Source organism: Sorex fumeus, unplaced genomic scaffold, assembly GCF_029834395.1.
Source record: "Sorex fumeus unplaced genomic scaffold, SorFum_2.1 ptg000037l, whole genome shotgun sequence".
Lineage (NCBI taxonomy): Eukaryota > Metazoa > Chordata > Mammalia > Eulipotyphla > Soricidae > Sorex > Sorex fumeus.
This window is the reverse complement of record NW_026606094.1, coordinates 1182334-1209377: the sequence shown is the minus strand read 5'-3', so window position 1 is coordinate 1209377 and position 27044 is coordinate 1182334. Positions and strand designations below refer to the sequence as shown.

Genomic DNA, 27044 nt, shown 5'->3' with positions numbered 1-27044 from the left:
ATGGCCTCTGCCCGCCTGGCCCGGGGGCCGACGCGCCCGCTCGCCGCGGGGTCGCCCCTGCTGCCGCCGCTGCTGCTCCTGCTGCTGCTGTTGCTGCTGCTGCTGCTGGGGGCGCCGGGCCCGGGGGCGGCCCTGAGCGGGAACGAGACGGGGCCTGGGCCGCGGGCCGCCGAGGCGAGCGCCAGGAGGAGCGCGGCGGGGACCGGCCCTCCGCCGCTGCTCAGCCACTGCGGCCGCGTCGCCTCCTGCGAGCCGCTGCGCTACAACGTGTGCCTGGGCTCGGCGCTGCCCTACGCCGCCACCTCCACGCTGCTGGCCGGGGACTCGGAATCCCAGGAGGAGGCGCACGGCAAGCTCGTGCTCTGGTCCGGTAAGCGCGCGCGGGCGCGGGGCGCGGGGCGCAGCGCGGAGTCGGCGCCGGCCCGTGCTCGGGGCTGGGCTCAGGCCCCACCCCCACCCCCGCCCCCGAGCCAGAAACTTGGGGGTCTCGCCGCGAGCTGGGTGGAGAGGACCCTCGGGGTGGGGGCGTTGTGGGGATCAGGAACGGGAGGAAGGTGGCGAGGCCAGGCACAAAGGGCCTCCCTCCTGAGCTGGGTGGGTGCGGAGAGGAGGCAGCTGGGTGAAAAGGCGGGGGAGATGCGGGGCACGGGAGGATGGGGGGGTTCACATCCACCCAGAGGGGGCATCCTTTTTTTTTTTTTTTTTGCTGGAAAAGTTGCGCCACTTCGCCGGAAGTGCCACTCCAAGAAGCGGGGTCTTCGGGGATTCCAGTTGTTTTAGACTTTGGAGAAGAAAACTCAAGAAGTCGCGTTAGAAGTGGGGAAAGAGATGGGAGGGTGGGGATGGAGGGGGTGGAGGGTCTTAGGCATTGAGAGAAGTGGGGGGAGTGGGGAGAGAGAATGGAGGGCAACTGGTGAAGGATAAAAACACCGCTGGTGATGAGGAAGAAAAAGGTAACCAGAAAGTTCCGGAACTCATGTTTGGGGAGACAGGAAGTCCAGAGATTCCAGTTTCCTCATCTGGAAGATGGGGAGTCCCATCCTTGGCTGGGGCTGGGAAAGGATGAGATTGTGCTCATGGACCCGGTCTGTCCTTGGGAAGCTTTTCCTTAAAGGAAGAGCCTGGGAAGGAACAGGTTTGGGGTGCTGGGTGCTTGTATGTTGGCGTGGGTACTCCCCCGAGCGCGCGGTGGAGTTACCGCAGGGCCTGGAAATCTGTAGGCTGAGCCTGCACGGGTGCCGTTTCCACTGTGGAAACCATCCCAACCAGTGCCGAGTGGATGGTTTTCCCACCTGGCGCTCTTCTGGGCTGAGCGCCTGAGGTTTCTGGGGAAGGGAACCTACATTGTTGTCCCTGGCATGGCTCCTTGGAAAAGAAACTTGGATCAGAAACCCCTTGCAGGCCTTCCCACCTCCTCGTTTAGACAGGAACGGGATGCACCCCTCCTTGCTGCCTCTGGGCAGGTGAGGGTCCTGCTGTGGCTAGCGCTCTAGACTCGGTGTTCTTGTCCACTGGCCCCAAGAGTTCTCAGTGTCTGTACAAGTGACGACAGAGCCATTCTGCTTCTGGCTGGGTGCAGATGCTGGCAGAAACCTCATGCCTGAGCTCACTGGGTGGATCCGGGTTTTTTTTTTTTTTTGGGTCACACCTGCGCACCTGGCGATGCGCAGGGGTTACTCCTGGCTCTGCACTCAAGAGTTACTCCTGACGGTGCTCAAGGGACCATATGAGATGCTGGGAATCGAACCCGGGTTGACTGCGTGCAAGGCAAACACCCTACCCGCTGTGCTATCTCTCCAGCCCCTGGATCCGGTTTTTAAGGTCCTAAGCAGGGCCAGAGAGATAGGGCCAAGGATCGGGCTCTTGCCTCGCACCAACTGACTTCAGTATGATCCCAGCTCCGCGTGTGGTCCCCCAAACATTATCAGGAGTGATCCCCAAGCACTGCTGGGAGTGGCCCAAAAACCAAAATGGAAAATTGTGTAACATAGTAATATACACTCTTTAAGAAGGGATATGTAAGGGATGGAGAGAGAGTAAGGTGCTTTTGCCTTGCATGTAGCTCACCCTAGTTCCATCCTGGGAGCAGCTTATGGTCCCCTGAGCCCCCCAGGAGTTTTGTCAGAGCATAGAGCCAGGATGTAAGCCTTGAGCACTGCTGGGGGTCAGCCCAAAACCAAAATAATAATAATAATAATAATAATAATAAAAGGGATATATAGAAAATTTAATTTTAGGGGGATTGGATAGATAGTACAAGGATTAAAGCATCTGCCTTGCATGTGACAACCTTGGGTTCTTCCCTGATGCTACATGGTCCTATGAGCACAGAACCAGAAGTAGCCTCCCCCCCCACACACACCCCTGGGCCACTGCGTGTGGCTCCAACCCACACCCTCACACACATACACATACTCAAAATTGTAATTTTGCTTATTAAAGTTACGTGAATGAAAAAGTAGAAAACTGAAGGAGGTAAGATGGATCGCTGAAGACAGGGCAAAAATAAGATCTCTTTGAGCACGATCTGATTTCAGCTCATTTAGCTGCAGTGTAGGAACTGGTGGGAGCGGAACTCAAAACCGCTCCATACCAGAATCTGGATGGGTTCTATGTAGCGCCTTTTGGGTAAGGATTGTCTCTCTGTTCCTTTCTCTTCCGGGGTGGTGCCTGGTGGTGCCTGCTCGCTGCAGTCCTTCCATAGTTACCCCACATCCTGGTGGGAGTGAGGATCCTGTTTCCAGCTCATCCTCCTGCTGAGAGCCTCTCTGCCCTGGAACAGTGAGCAGGAGCCGTCAGCTGTGCAGGTGGGAACGTCGCTGGACCTGTGGTGGGGCAGGGACCAGCAGAGCCGCCCGCCCACAGCCCAGGGCCGAGCCCTGCCAGTACCCACCATCCTCAGCTTGTTACTCTTGCCAGGTGCTTGCTGGCTGGTCTCCTTTGCTGGATGGTCGGTGAAGGAGAGCCAGAAACAGGTCTTAGGGCCAACTGGGGCCTGGCATGGATCGCGTGAACTCCACTCAAGCTTGAGAATGATGGATAGGCCTTCAGTCAGGAGCCCTGAACCTTCAGAGGGACCTGGCCTGAGCTGGGGGGTGGGAAGTCTTTTTTTCTCTTTTTTTATTGAATCACCGTGAGACACAGTTACATCTTTTTATGTTTGAGTTTCAGTCATACATTGATTGAACACCCATCCTTCCACCAGTGCACATTCCCCAGTATACCCACCCCTTTCCAACCCTCCCCCTGCCTCTGTGGCAGACAATTTCCCCCATACTCTCTCTCTACTTTTGGGCATTATGCTTGGCAACACAGATACTGAGAGGATATCACGTTTGGTCCTTTATCTACTTTCAGCGACATATCCGGGAGGGTCTTTTTTGTTTGTTTTCAGGTCACATTTGGTGGTGCTCAGGGCTTACTCTGAGCTCTGTTCAGGGATCACTCCTGGTGGGGCTCAGGGACCCATATGGGGTGCCGGGGTCAAATCTGGGTTGGCTGCCTGCCAGGCAAACACCCTACCTGCCGTACTCTTGGTCTTGATTTAGTTAGTTGACCTGAGGTGTTTTCTGTGGGTTCGGGATGAAGACCATCTCCACTGTCTTCCTCTGTAAGCTTCTGAATGGCCGTGGTTTGTTTTTCACTTTCAAAAGGAAACACCTGCGAATGCTGGGCAGGTCGCCATGCACTCATTGGTTTGGTGAGGAGCTGGGGGCTTTGCTTGCTCTGTGTCACCTCCTGATCAGGGTCTGGGGCCTCCAAAGGCCGAGAAGGTGACCTGGAATCCCACCAGCAAGAGGAAGCCAGACTATCACACAGGTGTCAGCTGTCTGTGTGAAAGGCATCATGATGGGCTGTTCACAGAACAGGATGATGTTTGGGGAGCAAGGGAGGACCAGGGGAATGGTCACGATGGCTCACAACCTGAGAACTAGGTGGGAGTTACCTGGGCCCAGGAAGGGGGGTGGGGACAGGAAGAGGAAGTTGCATGTGCCCAGGGGTAGAGGGCAGGTGGCTTGGAGCTTCATAAAGAGGCAGACGAATTTCATCAGAGCAGGATCAAAGAGTATGAGGGGTAGAATTATAAGAGATAAAACCTAGGGAATTAGAAAATAAAGGGATGCATACCCCAAATTAAGAAGTTTGGATGTTATCTAGACAATAATAAGGAGTCATTGAGGCTTGAAGCAGGGAGAGATGCAATCATATTGGCATTTTAGAAGAATCTCCTCGGGTGCTGTGGGCAGAGGTCTATGGGGGCAGGGAGAGGCCAGGCCTCGGTCGCTTGCTTAGAGCCCTGTTCTTTTTTTGTGGCTGAGGAGAGAGGGGTTGAGTCCCACCTAGAGATGCTCAGGGTCACTCTTGGCTGCACTAGGGATCATATGAAGTACTGAGGATTGAACTGGGTTCACCATGTTCAATGCACGCATCTTAGCCCTTGTAATATCTCTCCAGTCCCTCTTTCATTTTTTTTTTTCAAGGGATCGCACATGCCAGTGCTGAGGGGCGAGGGCAGGAATCATGTGGTGCCAGGAACTGAACCCAGGGCCTACTTTTTTTTTTCTTGTTCTTTATTTTGTTTTGACACTGTGTTCAGGACTTACACCTTGGTGCTTGGTGCTCAGGGATCACTACTGCACAGGGCTTGGGGGGACCATATGTGATGCCGGGAATTGAAAGTGGGTTGACTATGCAAGGCGACCGCCCTACCCACTATCTCTCTGACCCAGCGCCTACCTTCTTAAACTCTGCGTGTGATTCCATATGGGGTCACATAGCTCTCTAAAATCTGATTTTAGAGTCAGTTTGTGATTATTACCAGGAAATGTCTGCTCCATGTATGGTGGGGGTGACGGCTGTGTCTGGCCACACCCAGTGGTGCTCAAGGGTTACTCCTGACACTCCTGGCAGAGTTTGGGCTCAAACAGGAATTGATCTCATGCACATTAACTCAGTCCTGTGCTGCCTCTGACTCCCGTATACCTATTTTAATCTACATATATGCTTGGGCGTATAAACATTACTTGGGTCATGGAGGGAAAAAGTTAACCAAGGCTGGGCTCAGCGATGCTTGAAGGGTCCAGGATTGGGATGATGGCAGTGGCGGCGCAAGGTGGGTGAGTGCAGGCTCACAGGCTCCATCCCACGGAGTTCAGAGTAAGAACTGAAGGAGTGGGAATGAGCAGAAGGCGGTTTCTGGCTTGGGCGCCTCCCCGCCCCACTGCCCGCCATGCCAGCCCTCCGTTTCCTGCAGATGAGGGATGGAGCAGGCCTTCTGTGTGGGCTGTGTGCGCCCCGTGTCTCTGGGGAGGTGCCCAGTAGGCGAGAACAGATGCCCACTCCGCCTTGCTGAGACTTTGCAAACATGCCCGGGAGGAGGAAGTTACTCACACAAGTGGGGTCCCCTCCATCTGGGGTCTCTCAAGAACTTGCGGCTTCTGGCCGTGGGCTTCTCTGGGCACTCAGCCTCTCGGTTGCTGAGAGCTTGAAATGGCTCCTCTCAGGCATTCCCGGCTGACCAAACATGGGTCTCCAGGCCGCAGGCCACCTCCAGTCAAACCTGGTTTGGTAAATGGGTAAATGGGACAGAGAAACAACGCAGCCTGTGGTGACGGGACGTGCCCTCCCCTGGACGTGCCCTCCCCTCGACGTACCCTGGGTTGGTGGGGGCAGTGCAGGGGGCAGGAGCAGCTCTTTGCCTGTCACACACCCAGGGGGATGAAGAGTAGGCAAGACAGGGAGCTGGAGCGATAGCACAGCGAGTAGGGCATTTGCCTTGTACGCAACCGACCCGAGTTCGATTCCCAGCATCCCATATGGTCCCCTGAACACTGCCAGGGGTAATTCCTGAGTGCAGAGCCAGGAGTAACCCCTACGCATTGCCGGTTGTGACCCAGAAAGCAAAAAAAAAAAAAAGAGTAGTCAGGACAGTGGAGCCCAGGGATGGTGGTGCCCAGGGAGGGTTGTTTGTCTGGCGGATCGGAAAGAATTTCCCTTAGAACTGCTCCTAAACCTGGTCCCAAAAAGTGTATTTGGGATCATAGTCACGGTCACGGTCACAGTCCTCCCGTTATTTATTGATTTGCTCTAGTCGTCCCAGTAACATCTCCATCGTGAGACTTGTTACTGTTTTTGGCATATTGAATACGTCACGGGGAGCTTGCCAGGCTTTGCCATGCGGGCAAGATACTCTCAGTAGCTTGCCGGGCTCTCTGAGAGAGGCGGAGGAATTGAACCTGGCTCGGCCGGGCCGGCTGTGTGCAAGGCAAACTTCCTACCACTGTGCTAACTTATCCCAAATATTTAAATCTATCTATCTATCTATCTATCTATCTATCTATCTATCTGGGATACATTTAAAAATGCAGGAAAACATTTTTTTTTTCCCTTTTGCTTCAGAATTCAGTGCTTTTTTTTGGTTGTTGCTGTTTTTTTTTGTTGCTGTTGTTTTTTCTGCAGATGCTGTGGAGGCAGTGTGTTTTGTGATGGTGCTGTTAATGATAGAATTCCATGCTTTCAATGTTCCTATTACCATACCCACTGCTGGGGTGTCAGCATCCCTCCCCCGATATCCCCAGGCACCCTTCTGCCCCCCTCCCCCATGGTAAAATCAATTCCATAGGCCAACTCCATGTTCTATTATTATTGACCATTTGTTAGTCCTTTATGTTTCTTTATACCCCACACTGGAATAGATCTGAAAACAGCCCAGGTGTCCTTTATCCAGATGCCAGGATAAAGAAAGACTCAGTGGTGCACAGATGGACTGCGGACTTCCTGTTCACCATAAGAAAAGATGAGACTGCAGTTCGCTGCGGTGTGTATGAAGCTGAGGATCAGGCTGAGTGAAGTGACAGAGAGGGCAGACCCAGAATGACCTCTCATATGTGAGGTGTTCAGTTTTTAAAATTTTGAAATTCAGCAATGCACAGGAAATGCATGAAATTCAGGTGCTGAGTAGTAAATAATTATAGTAATACCTGAGTCAAGACTAGGCCAGAGTTCCCCCAAAAAACACCCTCTTTATCTTTTTTTAAAAATTTTTATTAGTGAAACACCATGAGGTACAGTTGTAGACTTACAAATTTTTGTGCTTGGATTGGATTTCAATTATACAATGATCAAACACCCATCCTTCCACCAGTGCCCATTTTCTACCACCACGGGTCCCAGTATCCCTCCTTCCCCCCCAACCCCCCCATCCCACCCTGCCTCTGTGCCAGGGCATTCCCTTTTGTTCTCTCTCTCCTTTTGGGTGTTGTGGTTTGCAAAAGAGGCATTGAGTGGCAATCATGTTTGGTCTATAGTCTACTTTCAGCATGCTTCTTCCATCCTGGGAGGATCCTCCCAACACCCTTTATTTGGTGCTCTCTTCTCTATCTGAGCTCCCTTTTCCCCTAGCATGTGTGGCTGGCCTCCAAACCACCCTCTTTATCTTGTCTAATCACACTCCCCTCCCTTCTCTTTTTTTTGGGGGGGGGGTTGTCCCACCCAGCAGTGCTCGGGACTTACTCCTGGCTCTGTGCTCAGGGATTACTCCTGGTGGGGTTCAGGGGACCAAATAGGGTACCAGGGATCAAACCCTGTCCTGCTGCAGGCAAGGCAAATGCCGTACCTGCTGTCCTATGGCTTTAACCCTTACCCCCAGTAAGACCCTGGTTTGGGGTGATGATTTCCCTTTAACACTGCACTTTAACCAGGGAGGTTGGGAAGTTCTGCATGATTTTGAACTTTATTTCAGATGGGCTTTTGCTCCATGTATTCTCTGATGATTCCTTCTTTTGCTCAACATTATTCATTTTAATTATAAAAATATTTGACTTGAGGGGCTGGAGTGATAGCACAGTGGGTAGGGCATTGCCTTGCACGCGGCCAACCCGGGTTTGATTCCCAGCATCCCATAGGGTCCCTTGAGCACCACCAGGAGTAATTCCTGAGTGCTGAGCCAGGAGTAACCCCTGTGCATCGCCGGCTGTGATCCAAAAAAAAAAAAACCTTTTTTGACTTGGGGGATAGTGATAGTACAGTGGGTAAAGCACTTGCCTTGCATGTGACTGACCCAGCTTCAATCTCCAGCATCCCATATGGTCCCCTGAGCCCCACCAGGAGTGATTCCTGAGCACAGAGCTGGAAGTAATCCTTGAGCACTGCTGGGTGTGCGCCCCTCTTCACCCAATAATTAATGAAATGCTTGACTTTTTTTTGCAGTGCCAGGGACCAAGCCCAGGGCCTCCCTATTGCCGAGTAAGCTTCATTCTCACACCTTCCTTGACATTGTTTTGTAAGCTTCATCTATGTCATGGCAACTCATCTTTGTTGGGCAATATTTCTTTAGACGATTATATCACAATTTTTTAGGGGGGCAAGAGGGATACCTGGCAGTGCTTGGGGGACCATGTGGTGCCAGGATCAAACCTGGGCTTCCAGAAGCTGAGTGCACTCAGTCCTTTGATCTCTCCTAGCTGATCAAAATTTCTTTATCCATGTTATTAATATCTAAATTGGCACCAATTCGGGGGCAAATGAATGCCATTGCTGTGGATAGTATTATTATTATTATTATTATTTATTTTGCTTTGTTTTGGAGCCATACCTAGCAGTCCTTAGGGCTTATTCCTGGCTCTGCACTCAGGTATCACTTCTGGGGGAATTGAGGCACGATATGTGGTCCCCGGAATCGAACCCAGGTTGGCCCAGTACCTCACCAACCCAGAAAGGCAAGTATCTTACTCACTGTATTATCTCTCCAGCCCCCTAGTTTTTTCTCTCTATGCTAGTACACCTGGCCAGGTTTCTCTGGATTGGCACTTTGGCACTGGGGAAAGAGAATGGAGGGACGGTAGGACATGGTTTCCCTCACTTAAAAAAATTCTTTATTTTTAATTTCTTTGGTTTAAAATATTACTAATAATGCTTTCTTATAGACATAATTCAGCACGACACCCATCACCAGTGTACTCATTCCTATTCTCGAGGTCAGGCTGAGAGTATTAAAGGGTACGAAAGGAGAGAGAGAGAGAGAGAGAGAGAGAGAGAGAGAGAGAGAGAGAGAGAGAGAGATAGAGGAGGCAGAGAGAAGAAAAGCGCCTGCCATAGAGCACAGAGGCAGTCAGTGGGTGGGGGAAGTGGAGTGATGAGAGGGAACCTGGGGCCACTGGTACTGGGAAATGTACGCTGGTGGAGGGATGGGTGTTGGAACACTGTATGACTAAAACCCAATCATGAGCAGCTTTGAAAGGGTTTATCTCACAGTGATTCAATAAAAAAATTTTTTTCAAAAGAATAAAAAAAAAAGGCCCTAATTATTATTTTTTTCTTTTCTTTTTTCTTTTCTTTTCTTTTCTTTTCTATTGAATAATAGTGAGATACACAGTTACAAAGTTTTCCATGATTGGGTTTGCCCTCACTGGTTTTCCAAGTGGCAACGTCCCCAGGGAAGATGGCCTTCGCGTCCTCTTGATTTGAGACTGGCTCTTGTCAGCCCTAAGCATTGAGGCTCAGCACCATTTCACATATTTCCTGGCTGTTTGAATTTCTTCTTTTGTAACATATCCGTTCAGATCTCTGGCCCAGTTTTCTATAGCCTACTTTGTCATTTTTTCTAAGATTTACAGTTCTTTAGATCCGCTAGACCTGGGTCTTTGACTAGTTGTATGTTTTGAAAATGTTTTCTGTTCTCTGGTTTGCTTTTCATTCTCTTTGTAACTTCTCCTGAGCAGAATTTCTGATTTTAGAGGTCGGCATTTGTCAAAGTTACGGTGACTTAGTACTTTTTATCTTATTTTTAAAAATATTTTTGTAACAAGCCATGAATTTGTTTTTTTTATATTTTCTTCTTAAAGCCTTATCGATTTTCCTGTCAGTTTTGGTGAATAATTTACCTGGAGACTGAGTTTGGGGGTCACACCCGGTAATTAGTTATTTGGGGGCGAGGGCAGGCCACATGTGATGGTGCTCCGGGGGCCATGTGGTCCCAGAGATGGAATCTGGGCCTTCTGCATGCAAATCATGCTGTTTCATCCCTTTGAGCCATTTTCCGGCTCTTCTCTTGGATGGTTTTGATTGTAATTGCATTGAATAGATAGATTAATTTGAGAAGAAATGACTTTATAACATTGAGCCTTACATTCAGTCGATTTATGGGGCTGGAAAGATAGTAGAGCAAGTAAGGTGCTTACCTGTGGCTGACCAGGGTTTGATCCATGGCACTGCATATGGCCACCCAAGCCCCACCAGGACTGTTCCCTGAGTACAGAGCCAGGAGTAATCTCTAACACACGGGGTGTGTCACCCCCTCTCAAAATACCTAATAAACTTATTTATGTATTTTTGTCTTTTTAGATCTTTCCTTTTCTCAACTTTTTTTTTTTTTCAGTTTTCTACAGAGAGGTCTCGATATTATTTGGTATCATCGTTCCTAGATATTTGATACTCATGTGCTATTTGAATGACACTATTGAGGTTGGGTGTCCTCAGTGATGGTCTGGGGGTTTGGGCCTTTTCTGGAAGTTCTCAGCCAAGCTGGCCAGTGGTTCAGTGTGGGGACCCAAGGATTTGGTGCTGCTTGGGCCTGGTGTTGGCGATTTCCCAGGCCACCCGGGGCACCTGAATGGTTTATTTCATATTTACTTAAGAATCAAGTAAATTGAGCATCTCTTGCCCATTTTTCTGTGAGATTGTGATTTTTTTAAAATCGTTTTTGAAGAAATTTATGCGTATGAGGAAATTAGCTGTTTGGCTATAACAAATATTGGAAATAACATTCTCAGTGGGTTACTTTTCTTAGAATTTGTTTTGTTACCCTGCTGAATATATCTTGAGTATCTCCTTTAAATCTTTCATTGCCTGGCTGGCTGGATTTTGTGTCCTACTTTTAAAGGTTTTCTCCACACGAAGGTTAAAAAAGCCGGTTCCTGTTTTTTTTTTTACTTCTACTAGAGTTTTAATTTTTAATTATGTCGTTATTTTTGACTCATCTGGATTTAAGTATTTTTTTTTTCCCTCCTGGCTGGCTCTGTAACTGTCCTTTAAGATTTATTTAATAATCTGTTTTCTCCCCAGAGAATGTGTGCGTGTGTTTATTTTTTCCTTTTCGGGTTGTTATTGTTTGTGTTGTTCCTGTGCTCGGGAACCACACCCAGCCATGCTGGGTGGGAACATTTGGTGCCAAGGATTGAACCCCGGGCCTCCTACCGCAAGGCATGGATGGACTGTAGCCCTTGAACCACCTCCTGGGCTTGGCTGGTTAATTTAATTGTTTTTCCTCCCTTCCCCTTCATCCCTGACCAGGGCTTACATACTTGGTTGCAGGGCTTGCGCACTTGTTTTGATTTGCAATGCTCTCTGGGAGTTGCATACTTTATTTGTGGTGTTTGCATACTTGGTTGTGGTGTGCTGGAGATTGCCCACTTTGCTCTGCATTATTTTTCTGGCTTTTGGGGTCACACCTGGGGGTGCTCAAGGCTTACTCCTGGCTCTGGGCTCAGGGATCCTTCCTGACAGAGCTTGGGAATCACACTGGGATTAGCTGCATTCAAGGCAAGTCCTTACTGCCGTACTCTCTGGTCCGGAAGATTGCTCACCTAAAAAAAAATTTTTTTCCCCTTTGCAGTGTAGGGCATCGTAACCAGGGCCTCCCACATGTGAAGCAGGCACTCTAGCACCAAGCAGCCTTCACAGTCCCAATCACATACATTGTCATGGCATCAGGAATCCCAAGAGCTGGGCTGCTGGCATTGCACTGGGCACAGGGGCTAGTGTTGGGGACCCCAGTGACAGCCTTCTGCCTGCTAGAAAATTCCTCTGCCACTAACAATCCTGTCCATATGGAGTTCCTTTTATTTAAATGTGTTTTTGTGTTTATTTTGCAGATTTTTTTTTCTTTTTGGGTCACACCCGGCGATGCACAGGGCTTATTCCTGGCTCTGCACTCAGGAATTACTCCTGGCAGTGCTCAGGGGACCATATGGGATGCTGGGAGTCAAACCCGGGTTGGCCGTGTGCAAGGCAAATGCCCCTACCCGTTGTACTATCACTCCAGCCCCAGATCTTATTTTTTTTTAAGTATGAAGTAAGTAAAATGAGAAAAAAAAAAGTAAATGGCAAATCATTTAGTTTTCTTTTTATTATTCTTTTTAACTTTTTTGCTTTAATCACTGTGAGGCACACAGTTACAAAGTTGTTTGAGATTGGATTTCAGTCATACAGTGCTCCACCTGCCATCCCTTCACCAGTATACATTTACACCACCAGTGACCCCAGTTTCCCTCCCACCTGCCCCCACTCCCCACCCCAGCAGCCTGCCTCTATGGCAGACACTTTTTCTCTTTCTCTCTCTCATTTTCCTAGGCATTGTGGTTTGCAACACCGTTAACTGAAAAAGTATCATGCATATCACTTTACCTCCTTTCAGCACTCAGTTTTTGTCCAGAGTGATCATTTCCAACTGTCATCATAGTGGTCCCTTCCCTGTCTTCACTGCATCCATCTTAGTGGCAGTGAAATGGTCGGAAGCTTATTTTTTGTTTGGGGAGCATACATGGCAGTGCTCAAGGCTGACTCCTGGCTCTGTACTCAGGGATCACTCCTGGTGGTGCTTGGGGGGGCCCCTATGAGGTGTCGGAAATGGACTCTGCAAGGCAAGCATCCCGCCTGCTGTACTACTGTCTCTCTGGTTCAAGCAGCCCATTTTTCAGGACTGGTAATTAGGTCAGAGAAAGTGCGGGGGTTAGGTGCTGGCACTGCATGTGGTCCCTTCAGCACAGAACACGGAGAAAGCCCCGAGCACCTCCAGGGATGACCCAGTCCACCCCCCCAAATATAAATAAAAAATAAGGACCGCGAAGTATCACAAAATTTAAAAAATAACATTTTTATTTATCAGCTGTCTGGTCTTCTAGAACAAGCTTCCTTTTTTTCCAAGAGATTTTACCTGACCCCAGGTATATAAAATAGACATAAAAATCAAACATTTACTGATAATAAAAGAAATTTTAAGCCAAATTTCCTTTCTTCTTCCCTTCTTTTCTTCCTTCTTTCCTTCCTTCCTTTCTCTTTCTCTCCCTTCCTTCCTCCCTCCCTTCCTTCTTTCCTTTTTCTCTCTTTCTCCCACCCTCCCTCCCTCTCTTCCTCTCCTTCCTTCCTTCCTTCCTTCCTTCCTTCCTTCCTTCCTTCCTTCCTTCCTCTCTTCCTCCCTTCCTCACTTCCTTTCTCTCCTTCCTTCCTCCCTCCCTCCCTCCCTCCCTCCCTCCCTCCGTCCCTTCCTTCCTTCCTTCCTTCCTTCCTCTCTTCCTCCCTTCCTCACTTCCTTTCTCTCCTTCCTTCCTTCCTTCCTTCCTTCCTTCCTTCCTTCCTTCCTTCCTTCCTTCCTTGTCCCCCCCTTTCTCTCCATTTTACTGGGGATACCAGGATTGTATTACAATGCTTTTTTGTTGTTTTCTGTCATCCCTGGCGATGCTCAAGGATTACTCCTGGCCGTACACTTAGGGATCCCTGCTGGCAGTGCTCTGAGGATCATATGGGGTGTCGGGCATTGAACCCGACTTGGCCATCTGCCAGGCAAATGTCCTTCTGCTGTACTTACTGTCTTTCTAGCCCTACAATACAAAGCAAAACTCTAGACTTTATTTGAGTCCTCAGACTGCCCCTCCTCACTTTCAGTTTAATTCTTTAATACAGAGACAGTAAAATGTGCTTGTGGTGTGTGCTCCTAAGTGAGTATATTTATCTGCAGACTCACATGCGCTCAAGATAGAGAACAGCCCACTCACCCCCAAATACTCCCTCCTGCTGCTCCTTTGTTAACAAACTCTCCTCCTTACACCAGTGACCACTTGACCACTGCCCTATCCACCCTTCCCTCAGACCTTCTGAGTGTGGGCTCCAGCCAGCGACAGGGGCCCCTGGAGATATGTTTTGGTGTGTGTGTGTGTGTGTGTGTGTGTGTGTGTGTGTGTGTGTTTGTTAATTTTTGGTTCCGTTGGGTTTTTTCATTTTGGGGCCACACCTGACAATGCTCAGAGGTTACTTTTGGCCCTGCACTCAGGAATTACTCCTGGCGGTGCTCACAGGACCATATAGGATGCAGGGATTAAACTTGAGTCAGCCACATGTGAGGCAAACACCCTACCTGCTGTACCATCACTTGGGACCACCCCTGCCCCTAGGGATTTTTCATTTGGGTCAGGTCTTGCTTCTTTGGGGCTAGGATTTTACTCCATCCCTAATTAGGGCTCTGGGAGCTGTGAGTGGCCTGACCAAGTAACACAAGCAGCTGCTTTTCTGAGTGTGCCTTCTGGCACGTCCCAGGTGAGGCACACATAATGCATCATCTCCTCAGTCAATCTGTTAGCCCCATTTCCCAGGTAAGAAAACTGAGACCACTGAAGCAACAGTTCAGTGGGAATGCTCTTGCCTTGCATGCAGCTGATCTGGGTTTGATCTCTGACACGCTATATGGTTCCCCTAAGCTGGCCAGGAGTGGTCCCTGAGTGCAAAGCAAGGAGTAAGCCCTGAACATCATTGCCAGGTGTGGTCCATAAACCCAACCTCCTCACACACACACACAGTTCCCTCCTCTCCCCCAACAGAAAAGAAAACTGAAGCCATGAGACTGGAGCAGTAGGAGAGCTGGTGGGGTGCTTGCCTTGTATGTGGCCAACTGGTTTCTATCCCTGGCACCCTGTATGGTCCTTTGGGCCTGCCAGGAGTGATTCCTGAGTACAGAGCCAGGAAGAAAGAGAGAGTGAGAGAGAGACTCATTTACCTTGGACCCTATAGCCAGGAAATAGTGCAGTGAGGCTGGAACCCACCTTATGGCATCCCCCTGTCGGTCCTCTTCCTTCTCTACCCTCCACCCCACCACCCTGGCATGGCAGTGTGGCTTTCATTCCTGTTGGCTCTCATGGTTCCAGAAACTTCTACTCTAACTCATTGCTTGGGAAATGGATGTTCCTGACCCCAGGATGATCCCGGAGTAGGCTGGTGGGCGTGTTTACGCTGAAGGACAGCAGGGGTGAGGTGGGCGGGGGGGGGTCGGGGTGCTGGGCGACCCCTCTCCTCTTTCTCTCACGCTGACACTCCCTTTCCTCCCTCTGCACTGGACAGAGCCTCCTCTGTTTCTCCCCACCGGGTTTCCTGTTTCCTCCTGGGCTTTGCAGCACCCGGCTCCCCCGACTACCTCTATTAACCTCCCACTTCTCTTCTCTCTCACCTTCTCCCGGTAAGAGGAACCACATTCTGGGGACTGGGCACGGGGAGTGGCTTCCGGGTTCTGGTGCACAGGCTTGTCAGGGGTGGGTGCCCCCCACCCCCCCGCCGTCCGAGGGGCCTGTTTTAAGGCCAGAGCTCCAAAGGTGGAAGGTGGATCAGTGGAGGGGGGGGGACTCGGCCCTCAGAGGTGCTGTCACTCCCTATCAATGCGGCAACGGCGGTGCTAAATTTTAGAGCCTCCCGTTAGATTGGAATCTGCATGCCAAGAAGGGCTCAGAATTTACACTTGGTTTCCACGAGGCGAATGTGTCCATGTCCCCAATACCAGGCAGAAATAGAGCCTCTCCAGGGGACCCGGAAGCTCCTCTTGGGGGGTTTCTTCCACTGGGCACCCCCGAGTGGGGTGTTGGTGGTCGTGAGCGGACTTTTGGTGGCCCCAATAACTTAGAGAGAGGTCCTGTTGCCTATGGTGGGCAGGGTCTAAGGATACCTGTGCCTGCCTGCATGGAGAAAAGTCCTGTCCCCGAGCCTGCGGCCTGGCCAGCAGAGATGCCATCCATCAGCTGGCAGCTGGGGGGCAGTGCGGTGGGGGCTGGAGCTGGAATCGGTGACATAGGAGCTTCGCAGCCACTTGGCCACCCTGTCTTCACTCTCCAGGTCTCCGGAATGCCCCCCGCTGCTGGGCAGTGATCCAGCCCCTGCTGTGCGCTGTGTACATGCCCAAGTGTGAGAATAACCGTGTGGAGCTACCCAGTCGCACCCTGTGCCAGGCCACCCGTGGCCCCTGTGCCATCGTGGAGAGGGAACGGGGCTGGCCCGACTTCCTGCGCTGCACCCCCGACCGCTTTCCCGAGGGCTGCCCGGTGAGTGAGCTGTGGACCAAGGGGGTGCCAGGCCCCAACAGACGGGACCGCAGAGATGGAGGGACGGGCTGGAGGGAAGGCTTGATGCATCCCGGGTTCAACCCCTGGCACCACACGGTCCCCTCGTGAGCAGAGACCCTTGCTGATTGGGTCAGTCCATCAGGGACTGTCTGATTGTTACTGGGGTCACAGATCGTGTGGAACACCCACGCTTAGGTGTTGGGGATTTAGGCCAGGAGCTGACCCCCAGGAAGCACAGCTTATGCAGCTAGAGCCAGCAAGATGGGGTGTGATGACTGAGTTCTGGCTGGTAAAGAAAAACTCGCAAGCGGTGCTGAAAAGGATCCGTAGTAATGGTCACAGTAAAGCTTGTCACTCAGCCGACTTCCTACCAACTACTGTCCCGGATCTTTCACTTCTTTTGTTGTGAAAATTTTGGGGCCACACCCAGTGATGCTCAGGACTTCCTCCTGGCTCTACACTCAGGACTCACTCCTGGCGGTGCTTGGGGGACCATATGGGGTGCGGGGGATAGAACCTGGGTCGGCTGTATGCAAGGCAAATGCCCTACCCATTTGCTGTCGCTCTGGCCCCATTTCACATCTGTGTATTCGTTCACCCTGTAACCCACAGCATGAAATAGTGCTGGAGGGCTGGCCCAGCTGGTAAGGCCGTGCATGTGTCCAACCTGGGTTCGTCCCCCGACACAGCGTATGATCCCCTGAGCACCTCCGGGAGTGGTTTCTGAGCATAGAGCCAGGACTAAGCACGGAGCACTGCTGGGTGTGGCCCAAAATTCACCACCAAAATGAAAACTACACAGCCTGAAGTGGGCCCTGCTGTCTTAAAGAGAAGGAAACTGAGGTCCCAGAGGGGTCAGGAGATTCTGTTGGGTTGATCCACACCTGGTGCTCAGGGGCAACTCCTTGTACTGTGCGTGGGGGTACCATGGGATGCCGGGAATGTGACCCAGCCTCTGACACACTCTCAGCCTGATGAGACATCTCCCTGGGTGGCAGACAAGTCAGATTGTTTGCCCCAGGTCACACAGCCATTGCACGGCAAAGCTGGGATTTCAGCGAGGTGTGTGGAACCCCTCTGCCAGGCTCCCCACAGCACCATCAAGGGTCCCCCCACTCCCGCCTCCTACTGCTTTTGCACTCTCTTCCCTTCCCTTGTTTCAGAACGAGGTGCAGAACATCAAGTTCAATAGTTCGGGACAGTGCGAGGCCCCCCTGGTTCGGACCGACAACCCCAAGAGCTGGTACGAGGACGTGGAGGGCTGTGGGATTCAGTGCCAGAACCCGCTCTTCACCGAAGCCGAGCACCGGGACATGCACCGGTACATCGCGACCTTCGGCGCCGTCACCGGCCTCTGCACGCTCTTCACCTTGGTTAGCCAGGGCTGGCGGGGGAGGGGGAGGGAGGTGAGGGAGGGGGGCGGCTGGAACCTGCAGTCCAGACTCGGAATCCCCCCAACCCCCGCCAGAGACATCCGGAGACATCCGGAAAGCGTCAGCTCACAGAGCCACCTGCTTGCTGCTTCTCTCTCGCAGGCCACCTTCGTGGCCGACTGGCGGAACTCGAATCGCTACCCTGCCGTGATCCTCTTCTATGTCAACGCATGCTTCTTCGTGGGCAGCATTGGCTGGCTGGCCCAGTTCATGGACGGCGCCCGCCGGGAGATCGTCTGCCGTGCAGACGGCACCATGAGGCTGGGGGAGCCCACGTATGTGACATCAGGACCCAGAGGCGAGGCAGAGGGAGGGCAGGTTGGGAAACGTGGGTCTGGTGCCCGAAGGACCTGTGAGATGTGGGTAGCCAGATTTCAGGATGACCACGTGGTCTGCTGTGTGGAGACCGCCATCCCCAGCTTTTTCTCTATCCCCTGCATCCTATTTTTGTCTTTTTTTTTAATCTGGACCACTCAGACTGCATCCTCTCCCCCTTCACTCTTCCAAAGGAAGAGAAGACATCATCAGTAGTACAAGGCAGTTGCAAAAGCCACACCTGGAACCTGGGTCACTCTTGGGAGAGGATGCTTGGGCTCCTCCTCGGGTTTCAGGAGCGCTACATCGAACAGAGGGACTTCTCTAGGAATGAGCTATAGAAAAGATTCCTGAAAGGAGAGTCTTTTTTATTTGATTTTTTTTTGGGGGGGGGGGTGGTGGGTCACACCTGGCAGTGCTCAGGGCTTACTTCTGGCACTGTACTCAGGGAACACTTCTGTCAGGGCTTGGAGAGACCACAGGGGATTTGAAACTGGGTCAGCAGCATGCAGGGTCAGCGGCCCTCCTCGCTGTCCTATTGCTCCGGCCCTGCATTTGTTTTCACTTGTGTGTTGGGTTACTCCCAGCCCTGGACTCAGGGGTCACTCCTGGTGGTGATGGGGGACTTTGTAGGGGCAGGAATGGAACCTGACAAGTTGAGATATCTCTTCCTCCCTCTGTGTCTCTTCAAATCAGGCCTGGTTTCTGGCGCCTGGGAAACCGACCTGAGAAGCCAAGTCTCTCGGGCAGGGTGGACAGCTCTAGTGGAGTAACCCCAGAAATAACCCCCCCCCAAACACACACAAAATACTTTGTCTGTAGTTCCAACGAGACCCTGTCGTGTGTCATCATCTTTGTCATCGTCTACTATGCCCTGATGGCCGGAGTTGTGTGGTTTGTGGTCCTCACCTATGCCTGGCACACCTCCTTCAAGGCACTGGGCACCACCTACCAGCCTCTGTCGGGCAAGACCTCCTACTTCCACCTGCTCACGTGGTCTCTGCCCTTTGTGCTCACAGTGGCGATCCTCGCAGTGGCCCAGGTACAGTGACTGCTGGGGGACCATGCCTGGGTGGGAGCAGCTTAGGGGAGCAGGCATGTTGGGCAGGAGAGCTGATACAGCGGGGTGGGCATTTGCCTTGCACATGGCCGAGCCCAGTTCGATCCCTGGCATCCCATATGACTCTCTAAGCCCACCAGGAGTGATTCTTGAGCGTGGGGCCAGGAGTAACCCCTGAGCATCGCTGGGGGTGGCCAGAAAAAGGAAACAAAAAAAAAAGAAAGAATAATATAATAGAGGAGGCATGTGACACCTGTGTCCCTCCCGTCCCTCCCTGTGGCAGGTGGACGGGGACTCAGTGAGCGGCATCTGTTTCGTGGGCTACAAGAACTACCACTACCGCGCTGGCTTCGTGCTAGCCCCCATTGGCCTGGTGCTCATTGTGGGTGGCTACTTCCTCATCCGGGGTGAGTAGGGCCCGGCCAGGCCCCCCCCAGAGGTGCAGAGCACGCTTGAGTGTGAGGAAGAGCTGCCCGCCCGCTGTCCTGAGTGACCGAGACTTGGGCCAGCAGCCCTTCCTCCCAGCCTTGTCCCAGGGCTCAGGCTGTGTTGGGAGGGAATTACCTGCAGTGACCTGTCCCGTCCCATCCCCAGGCACCCCCTTGCTGACCTCTTGGACCCCATGTGCACTCTGCACTTACTTATGCCTCAGTGTTTCGGAACTTGATTTCTCATCTCCCTTCTGCCCACAACACTCACATTCACATACTCTCTCTCTCCCCCCCCCCCACACACACCCTCTCACACATGCACACAATCACACACACACACACACACACATGCATTCGCGCGTATACAGATATACCCATACTCTGATACACACAGTCTCATACACATGCGCACACACTCTCACATGTGCACACATTCACACATGTACCCACACACTCTCATACACTCACTCACACGTACATACTCATATGCACACCCACACACACTTATCTCTGTTTGGAGTTTCATCTCTCTCTCTCTCTCTCTCTCTTGCCCCCCCTTCCCCAGCCCCCTCCTGTCAACTCCATGCTAAGGCTTGGATCTGCTCAACTCATTTCTGTTGCATTTCCTTTGCAAACTCAACTCTCCTGTTCTGCCAGCCCTCCTCAGCCCCTCTTCCTCTCTCCTGGGCTGTGTGGGGGCTGCTGGCTTATGTGTCCTGCTCTCCTCTGTGGTGGCCACCATCCACATGTTTGGACACAAGTCCACACAGAGCTATGTCCCAGTGTCAAGAACATGCTGCATCTCACAGAGCACAGAGTCAGTCTTTCACTGTGGGTTGCATGTTGAAATGAGAATCTTTTGAATTTATTGAGATTATAAAATATGCTTATAACCTCAATAAAGTTAGTTTCACTATTTATATTATTTATTTATTTAGGTGCCATAGATCAAACCCCGGGTCTCATGTTTGCACTCTACTGCTGAGCTAAATCCCTAAATGTTTTAATTTTATATTTATAAATTTCCACGTTTTATTTCTATTTATTTATTTATTGCTTTTTGGGTCACACCTGGCAATGCACAGGGGTTATTCCTGGCTCTGCACTCAGGAATTACCCCTGGCAGCACTCAGGGGACCATATGGGATGCTGGGAATCGAACTCAGGTTGGCCGCGTGCAAGGCAAATGCCCTACCCGCTGTGCTATTGCTCCAGCCCCCTATTTATTTTGTTTTGTGGCCACACCCATTGGTGCTCAGGGCTTGCTCCCAGCAGTGCGCTGGGGCCTGTGAGGTGTCGGCATGGAGCCTGGGTCTCCCCATGAGACGTGTTTAAACTAGCCCCTTGAGTAAGCTCCCTAAGTCCACTTTTTTACCTCTTTAATGCGACTGCCAGACATTTTGACATGATTTCTGTAGTTCACCTTGTATTTTGTTGGCCAGCACTGTCCTCAAGTGTCTTGTTTTGGGAGCAGACAGGGACCGAGACAGAACCTGGTGCCCTGCAGGCAAAGCAAATACTCAGCCCCTGTCGTTTTATTGATTAATATGTCTTTTTGCTTGGGTGAACTACACCCAGTGGTGCTTGGAAGTGACTTCCAGCTCTGTGCTTGTGGTGTCGGGATTAAACCAAGACTGGCTTCATATAAAGCAAGCAACTTAAGCCCTGAGCTCTCTCTCCATCACCGCATGTCTTTTTGTTTTTTTGTTTGGGGGCCACACTTGTCGGTGTCAGGGCTTACTCCCAGGTCTGTGCTCAGGGATCACTCCAGGTGAGGCTCAGAGAACCAAACCCGGGGATCAAACCTGGGTCCGTTGCATGCAAGGCAAGCACCCTACCCACTTTACTATCCCTCTAACAACCCATATCTTATTTTTTTTTTTCTGTGTGTGTTTTGTTTTGTTTTTTTGGTCCACATCCAGTGGTGCTTGGGGGTTATTCCTGGCTCTGTACTCAGGAATTACTCTTGGCGGTGCATGTGGGGGCCATAAGAGTTGCCAGGAATAACCCCCAAGTTATTGGCCCTGAGTCGGCCATATGCAAGGCAAGTGCCCTACCTGCTGTACTATCTCTGCCCCAACACCCCCGTATCTTTTTATATTTTCTTCAGCTGAGTAGCTGTGACCTGGCTGCCTCACTCAGGGATGGGTCAGGAGTGAGATGCCCACAGGCTCTCTCCTCTCTGCTCAAGTCTCTCTGTCCATGGCAGATCTGCCACTGCTGTGCCTCATTTTTCCTAGACTCCAAAGTTGTTTTGTTTGGGGACTTGAGTGATAAAACAGCGTGTAGGACATTATGCCTTGCACAGGGAAAACCCGTGTTCAGTCTCCAGCATCCCATATGGTTCCCCAAGCCCACCAGGAGTAATTCCTGAGCACAGAGCCAGGAGTAAGCCCTGGGCACTGCTGGATATGTCTCAAAAAACGACTGAAAAAAAAAAGTTTTCCATCTTGTTTTGTTTGGGGGCCATACCTGGAGGTGCTCAGGGTCTACTCCCGGTTCAGTGCTCAGGGGTCGCTCCCAGCAGTGCTCAAAGGACCTTGCAGTGCTCAAAGGACTTTGCAGTGCTGGAGATTGAGCCTGGGCTTCGTGCATGCAAAGGAACCATCGGTCTGTTCCTGGAGCTCAAGCCGAACCTGCACAGCAACCCTTCGACTCAGAGCCTCGGGCGCGGGCACATCCTGACACTCTCATCCATTCAGGGGAGCGAGCACCCCTCCCTAATGCCTGAGGTCTCCTTTGCACTCAGGTGTCATGACTCTCTTCTCCATCAAAAGTAACCACCCCGGGCTGCTGAGCGAGAAGGCTGCCAGCAAGATCAACGAGACCATGCTGCGGCTGGGTGAGGAGCAGGAGTCTTGGGTGAAGTCGTGGCTGGGGGCGAGTCAAGGCTGTGAGGGTGTGTGTGTGTGTGTGTGTGTTTGTGTGGCTGTCACTGCTCAAAGGGAGGAGGGACTTGTCTTCACCCCAAAACTGGGGGCGAGTCAAGGCTGGGTGTGTGTGTGTGTGTGTGTGTGTGTGTGTGTGTGCGTGCCACTGCTCAAAAGGAGGAGGGACGAGTCAAGGCTGGAAGGGTGTGTGTGTGTGTGTGTGTGTGGTTGGGGGTGAGTCAAGGCTGTGAGGTGTGTGTGTGTGTGTCTGCCACTGCTTGAAGGGAGGAGGGGTTTATCTTCACCCCAAGGCAGCTGCCTCGTGCCCAGCTTCCTCCCTTCCTCCCGGGCTCTTCCAGAGATGCCACAGGTGTGGCATCAGTTCTTCGGAGAAGTTCCTTCTAGAACTGAGCCCAGTCTGCACTCGCCCCCTGACGCAGCCCCCTGTCCTTCCACAGGCATTTTTGGCTTCCTGGCCTTTGGCTTTGTGCTCATCACCTTCAGCTGCCACTTTTATGACTTCTTCAACCAGGCTGAGTGGGAACGCAGCTTCCGGGACTACGTGCTGTGAGTGGGCACCCAGGCTCAGTGGCAGGGTCTGCTTGGGGGTGGGGGTGGGGCCGCAGATAAAATCAGTGTGGGGGTTGGGAACAGAACCTCTAGCCTCCGCTCGGCCCCGCCCTCCCTCAGTGGCCCAAGGCTCTCTAGCAGACGTCCAAGTGGACTTGGACTGGAGTGCGTGTTTTTCCAGCAGGAAACCTGGGTTTGATCCCTGGCGCCTTCATAAGTGACGTCCCCAGCACCACTGGGTGTGGCCCACAAACTGACCAACCTAAAAACCAAACTGGGGCCTCAGTCACAGAAGTTGCTCTCTCTGCTTGCCAGTGCTCTTTGAGATTATTATAAACCCTTTCCACAAGCAGTTACCACTCTCTATGATGAATTAACCTGTTGGTGGTTGCTGGTTTTGCTTGTGCATTTTTGTACCCGAATGAGCACAAACAGGAGAGAGTAAGGCAGCACAGCTGTGGAAACAGGCCTAGCAGCTGCCAGCACCAGGAGTGGCAGCTGAAAGGTTTATTAAAGGGACCAGAGATAGGACAGCGATGGGTCCTAGGGCCCCCTGAACTCCCCCTGAGCTGGGCCAAGCATCCCCAGGAATGCCCCTGGGACCCCCACCCCACCCCCCAGCACCATTGGGTACAGCCTCTGTAGCACTGTAGCACTGTCCTCCCCTTGTTCATCGATTTGCTCAGGCGGGCCCAGTACCGTCTCCATTGTGAGACTTGTTACTGTGTTTGGCATATTGAATACGTCACGGGGAGTTTGCCAGGCTTTGCTGTGTTGGGCGAGATACTCTTGGTAGCTTGCCGGGCTCTCCGAGAGGGGCGGAGGAATCGAACTCAGGTCGGCTGGGTCAGCTGAATGCAAGGCAAATATGCCCTACCCGCTGTGCTATCGCTCCAGCCCAGTACAGCCTCTGTTGAAGAAAATGTTCACTGGGGTGTACACACATTGATTGCTTTCACCTCTTTCTGGATTCCAGTGCCCTCCACGGGGAGCGTTAAACCGCACTGAGCGCTTGGGTCACACCCCCCCCCCCCCCAGACTGGCTTTAATGATCGTGGGTGGGGCCCAGACTCCAGTGGTTATTAAGAGCTCCCCGGGGACGCTAATGAGCACCCAGTGCAGTGATGAGTGCTGTGGGACTTAGCGCTCTCTCTACCATCCCTGGATGGGTTGTCTGGGGACCCGCCCAGGAACCCCAGAGAACCTGCCGTCGCTGTCCCTTCCCAATTAGGTGCCAGGCCAATGTGACCATAGGGCTGACCACCAAGAAGCCCATCCCTGACTGTGAGATCAAGAACCGCCCCAGCCTCCTGGTGGAGAAGATCAACCTGTTCGCTATGTTCGGGACCGGCATCGCCATGAGCACCTGGGTCTGGACCAAGGCCACGCTACTCATCTGGAGGCGCACTTGGTGCAGGTGGGCTCAGCGCCGGCTTCCGTTCCCCTACCCCCATCCTAGCGCCGGGCTGCCGCAGCCGCCTTCTCTGTAGCTCACCACTGCCCCCTGGTGACGCCTCTTGTCCTCGCCTAGTGCTGTCGTGGGGTTGGATAGGATTTGCGGACTTCACCCCTCCCTCTCTGCTCTCAGGTTGACGGGGCAGAGTGATGATGAGCCCAAACGCATCAAGAAGAGCAAGATGATCGCCAAGGCCTTCTCCAAGCGGCGGGAGCTGCTGCAGAACCCAGGCCAGGAGCTCTCCTTCAGCATGCACACAGTCTCCCACGACGGGCCCGTGGGTGAGCCCCGCCCCGCCCCCTGCGCCCTCTGCCCGACCCTCCCCCACTGTCCAGGCACGTGCACCATAGTGGGGACTGCCTTATTCGCAAGCACTATTTTTTTTTCTTTTAGTTTTGGGGTTACACCTGGCGGTGCTTGGAGGTTAGTTACTTGCAGCCCTGCACTCAGGACTTATTCCTGGCGGTGCTCAGTGGACCCTATGGGATGCTGGGAGTTGAACCCGGTCAGGCATGTGCAAAGCAAATGTCCTCCTATGCTTTCCTATGGCCCGGAGCCCTCTATTGCTTTTTTACCAGTGTCAGTGACCATCCACCACTGTCCCCAGGTCTCTCCTGCCTCCTGTCCCCTGGGCTGCTTGGGTACTCTGCTCCAGTGGCAATAACATAGCGTTATTTCCACTGGGGCTCTATTTCCTTCACCCCATGCATGAGATCACTCTGCCTTTCTCTTTCCCTTCTTGACTCCCTTCACTTGGCTGTTCGGGGTTGCCACAGGCTGTAGGATCTCTCCTCCTCCATTGTGTAGTTATACTGTGGTGGGCACTTGTGGACACCTGTTTTGTTTCCAGTCTTGGCTACTGTAAATAATGCTGCAATGAACACAAATGTGCAGATGTGTTTATGGGTTAATATTTTTAGCTTTGGCATAGGTACCCAGGAGGGAAATAGCTGGGTAATATGAAAGTTCATTTTTTTATCATGTCTGTATTATTGTTATTATTATTATTATTATTATTATTACTATTGTGTTTTGGGCCACACCTGATGGTACTTAGGGCTCACTTCTGGAAGGCCTCAAAGGACCATAGAGAGTGCCAGGGACTAAACCCCTGGTCAGACGCAGGCAAGGCAAGCACCTACTCACTGTCCAGTTGCTCTGGCCAAACACTAATTTTAAGTGTTCATCACAGCATTATGGTTCGGGTGATGTGCTGACCATAGCGTTAGCATTTTTGGTGTTGGTGAACACAGTAACCATATTGCATCACCGCCAAAGTGTTAGGGCCTTCAGCACTGCATCCTTCCATGTCCCCTCCTGTTTCTGCCCCTGGCTTGCTTTGAGGGCGTTCCTCTTGGAACTCTGTCTTTTCCATGTATTCTCCCCACGCTGAAGTACGCCAGGGCTCTGAGAACTAGATTTCCGTCCCCTCGTGAGGCCTCTCACTTCACACTGGACATGTGTAGAAACCACTGTGGTGTCTGGCTGATCTGTGTTAGTGATCTGAACATGAACAGTGTCAACTAAGGACTCAGGGTCACCATGAGTCTGATGGGTCACAATTTTGTTACTGTTTTTGTGTTGGGGACCACACCCGGCGATGTCCAAAAATTACTCCTGGCTCCTGCACTCCGGAATTACTCCTGGCTGAACTTGGGGGGACCACATGGGATGTCGGGGATTGAACCCAGGTTGGCCCCGTGCAAGGCAAGTGCCCTACCCACTGTACTACAGCTCTGGCCTTGGGGTCACAATTTTTCATCCTTATGTCCCCACAGCTGGTTTGGCCTTTGACCTCAACGAACCTTCAGCTGATGTGTCCTCTGCCTGGGCCCAGCATGTCACCAAGATGGTGGCTCGAAGGGGTGCCATCCTCCCTCAGGATGTGTCTGTCACCCCTGTGGCAACTCCAGGTAGGGGGGTCTGGGCTTCCTCAAGAAGGTGTGTGTGGGGGAGGGGGTAAAGTGATGGTACAGAGGTAGGGCATTTGCCTTGTATGCGGCCAATCTGGGTTCCCGGCATCCGGCATCCCATACGGTCCCCTGAGCATCGCCAGGAGTAATTCCTGAGTGCAGAGCCAGGAGTAACCCCTGTGCATCGGTGGGTGTGATCTCCAAAAAAAACAAATAAATAAAATTAAAAAAAAAAGGTGTGGGGGGCGGCAGCTAGAAACTTGGAGTTCCTAGACTGGACTGTCAAGGGCTGCCAGAGAGGGGTGGGGCTCTATCCAGGGACTAGTCCCTGAGCAGCTGAAGGAAAGACCAGAGATTTGGGGGGGGGGGGGGGGGCGGGGATCTCAGAGAAGAAGGGGGGTGTGCAGGGCCTGGCCGAGCTCAGGCAGTCTCCCCCATGTCCGCCCGGCAGTGCCTCCAGAGGAAAAAGCTAACCTGTGGCTGGTGGAGGCCGAGATCTCGCCCGAGCTGGAGAAGCGGCTGGGCCGGAGGAAGAAGCGGAGGAAGAGGAAGAAGGAGGTGTGCCCACTGGGGCCACCCCCGGGCCCCGCGCCCGCGCCCAGCGCTGTCCCACGCCTGCCCCAGCTGCCCCGGCACAAGTGCCTGGTGGCCACGGGCGGCTGGGGAGCGGGGGAGCCCTGCCGACAGGGCGCCTGGACCCTGGTCTCCAACCCCTTCTGCCCAGAGCCCAACCCCCTGCAGGCCCCTTTCCTGCCCAGCGCCCCCGGCCCCTCGGCCTGGGTTCAGGACCGCCGCCAGGGGCTGGGGCCCATTCACTCCCGCACCAATCTGATGGAGGCCGAGCTCCTGGACGCTGACTCGGACTTCTGAGCCTGGACAGCATCCCTGGGGTGGGGGTGGGG

General features: G+C 52.4%; 1 protein-coding gene and 1 non-coding gene across 2 annotated transcripts; one reads left to right on the top strand and one right to left on the bottom strand.

The window, feature by feature from the left end:
• Positions 1-27044, top strand: SMO (smoothened, frizzled class receptor). Its single transcript, XM_056118439.1, has 12 exons — positions 1-370; positions 15868-16073; positions 17258-17467; positions 17630-17802; positions 18665-18884; positions 19186-19309; positions 22083-22175; positions 22662-22770; positions 24005-24190; positions 24362-24510; positions 26008-26142; positions 26594-27044. The coding sequence occupies exons 1-12, from the start codon at positions 1-3 to the stop codon at positions 27010-27012; spliced, it is 2394 nt and encodes a 797-aa protein (XP_055974414.1). The 3' UTR covers positions 27013-27044.
• Positions 17996-18208, bottom strand: LOC130027939 (small nucleolar RNA U3). The gene has a single exon (XR_008793128.1). It is a non-coding gene; the product is annotated as a small nucleolar RNA U3 (small nucleolar RNA).

Bases quoted from the DNA above. Each gene is read 5' to 3' on its own strand.
- SMO (XM_056118439.1), top strand. From the start codon at position 1: ATGGCCTCTGCCCGCCTGGCCCGGGGGCCGACGCGCCCGCTCGCCGCG. The intron at 22,176-22,661 runs GTGAGGAGCAGG...GTCCTTCCACAG, and splicing joins CGAGACCATGCTGCGGCTGG to GCATTTTTGGCTTCCTGGCC. The intron at 24,511-26,007 runs GTGAGCCCCGCC...ATGTCCCCACAG, and splicing joins CTCCCACGACGGGCCCGTGG to CTGGTTTGGCCTTTGACCTC.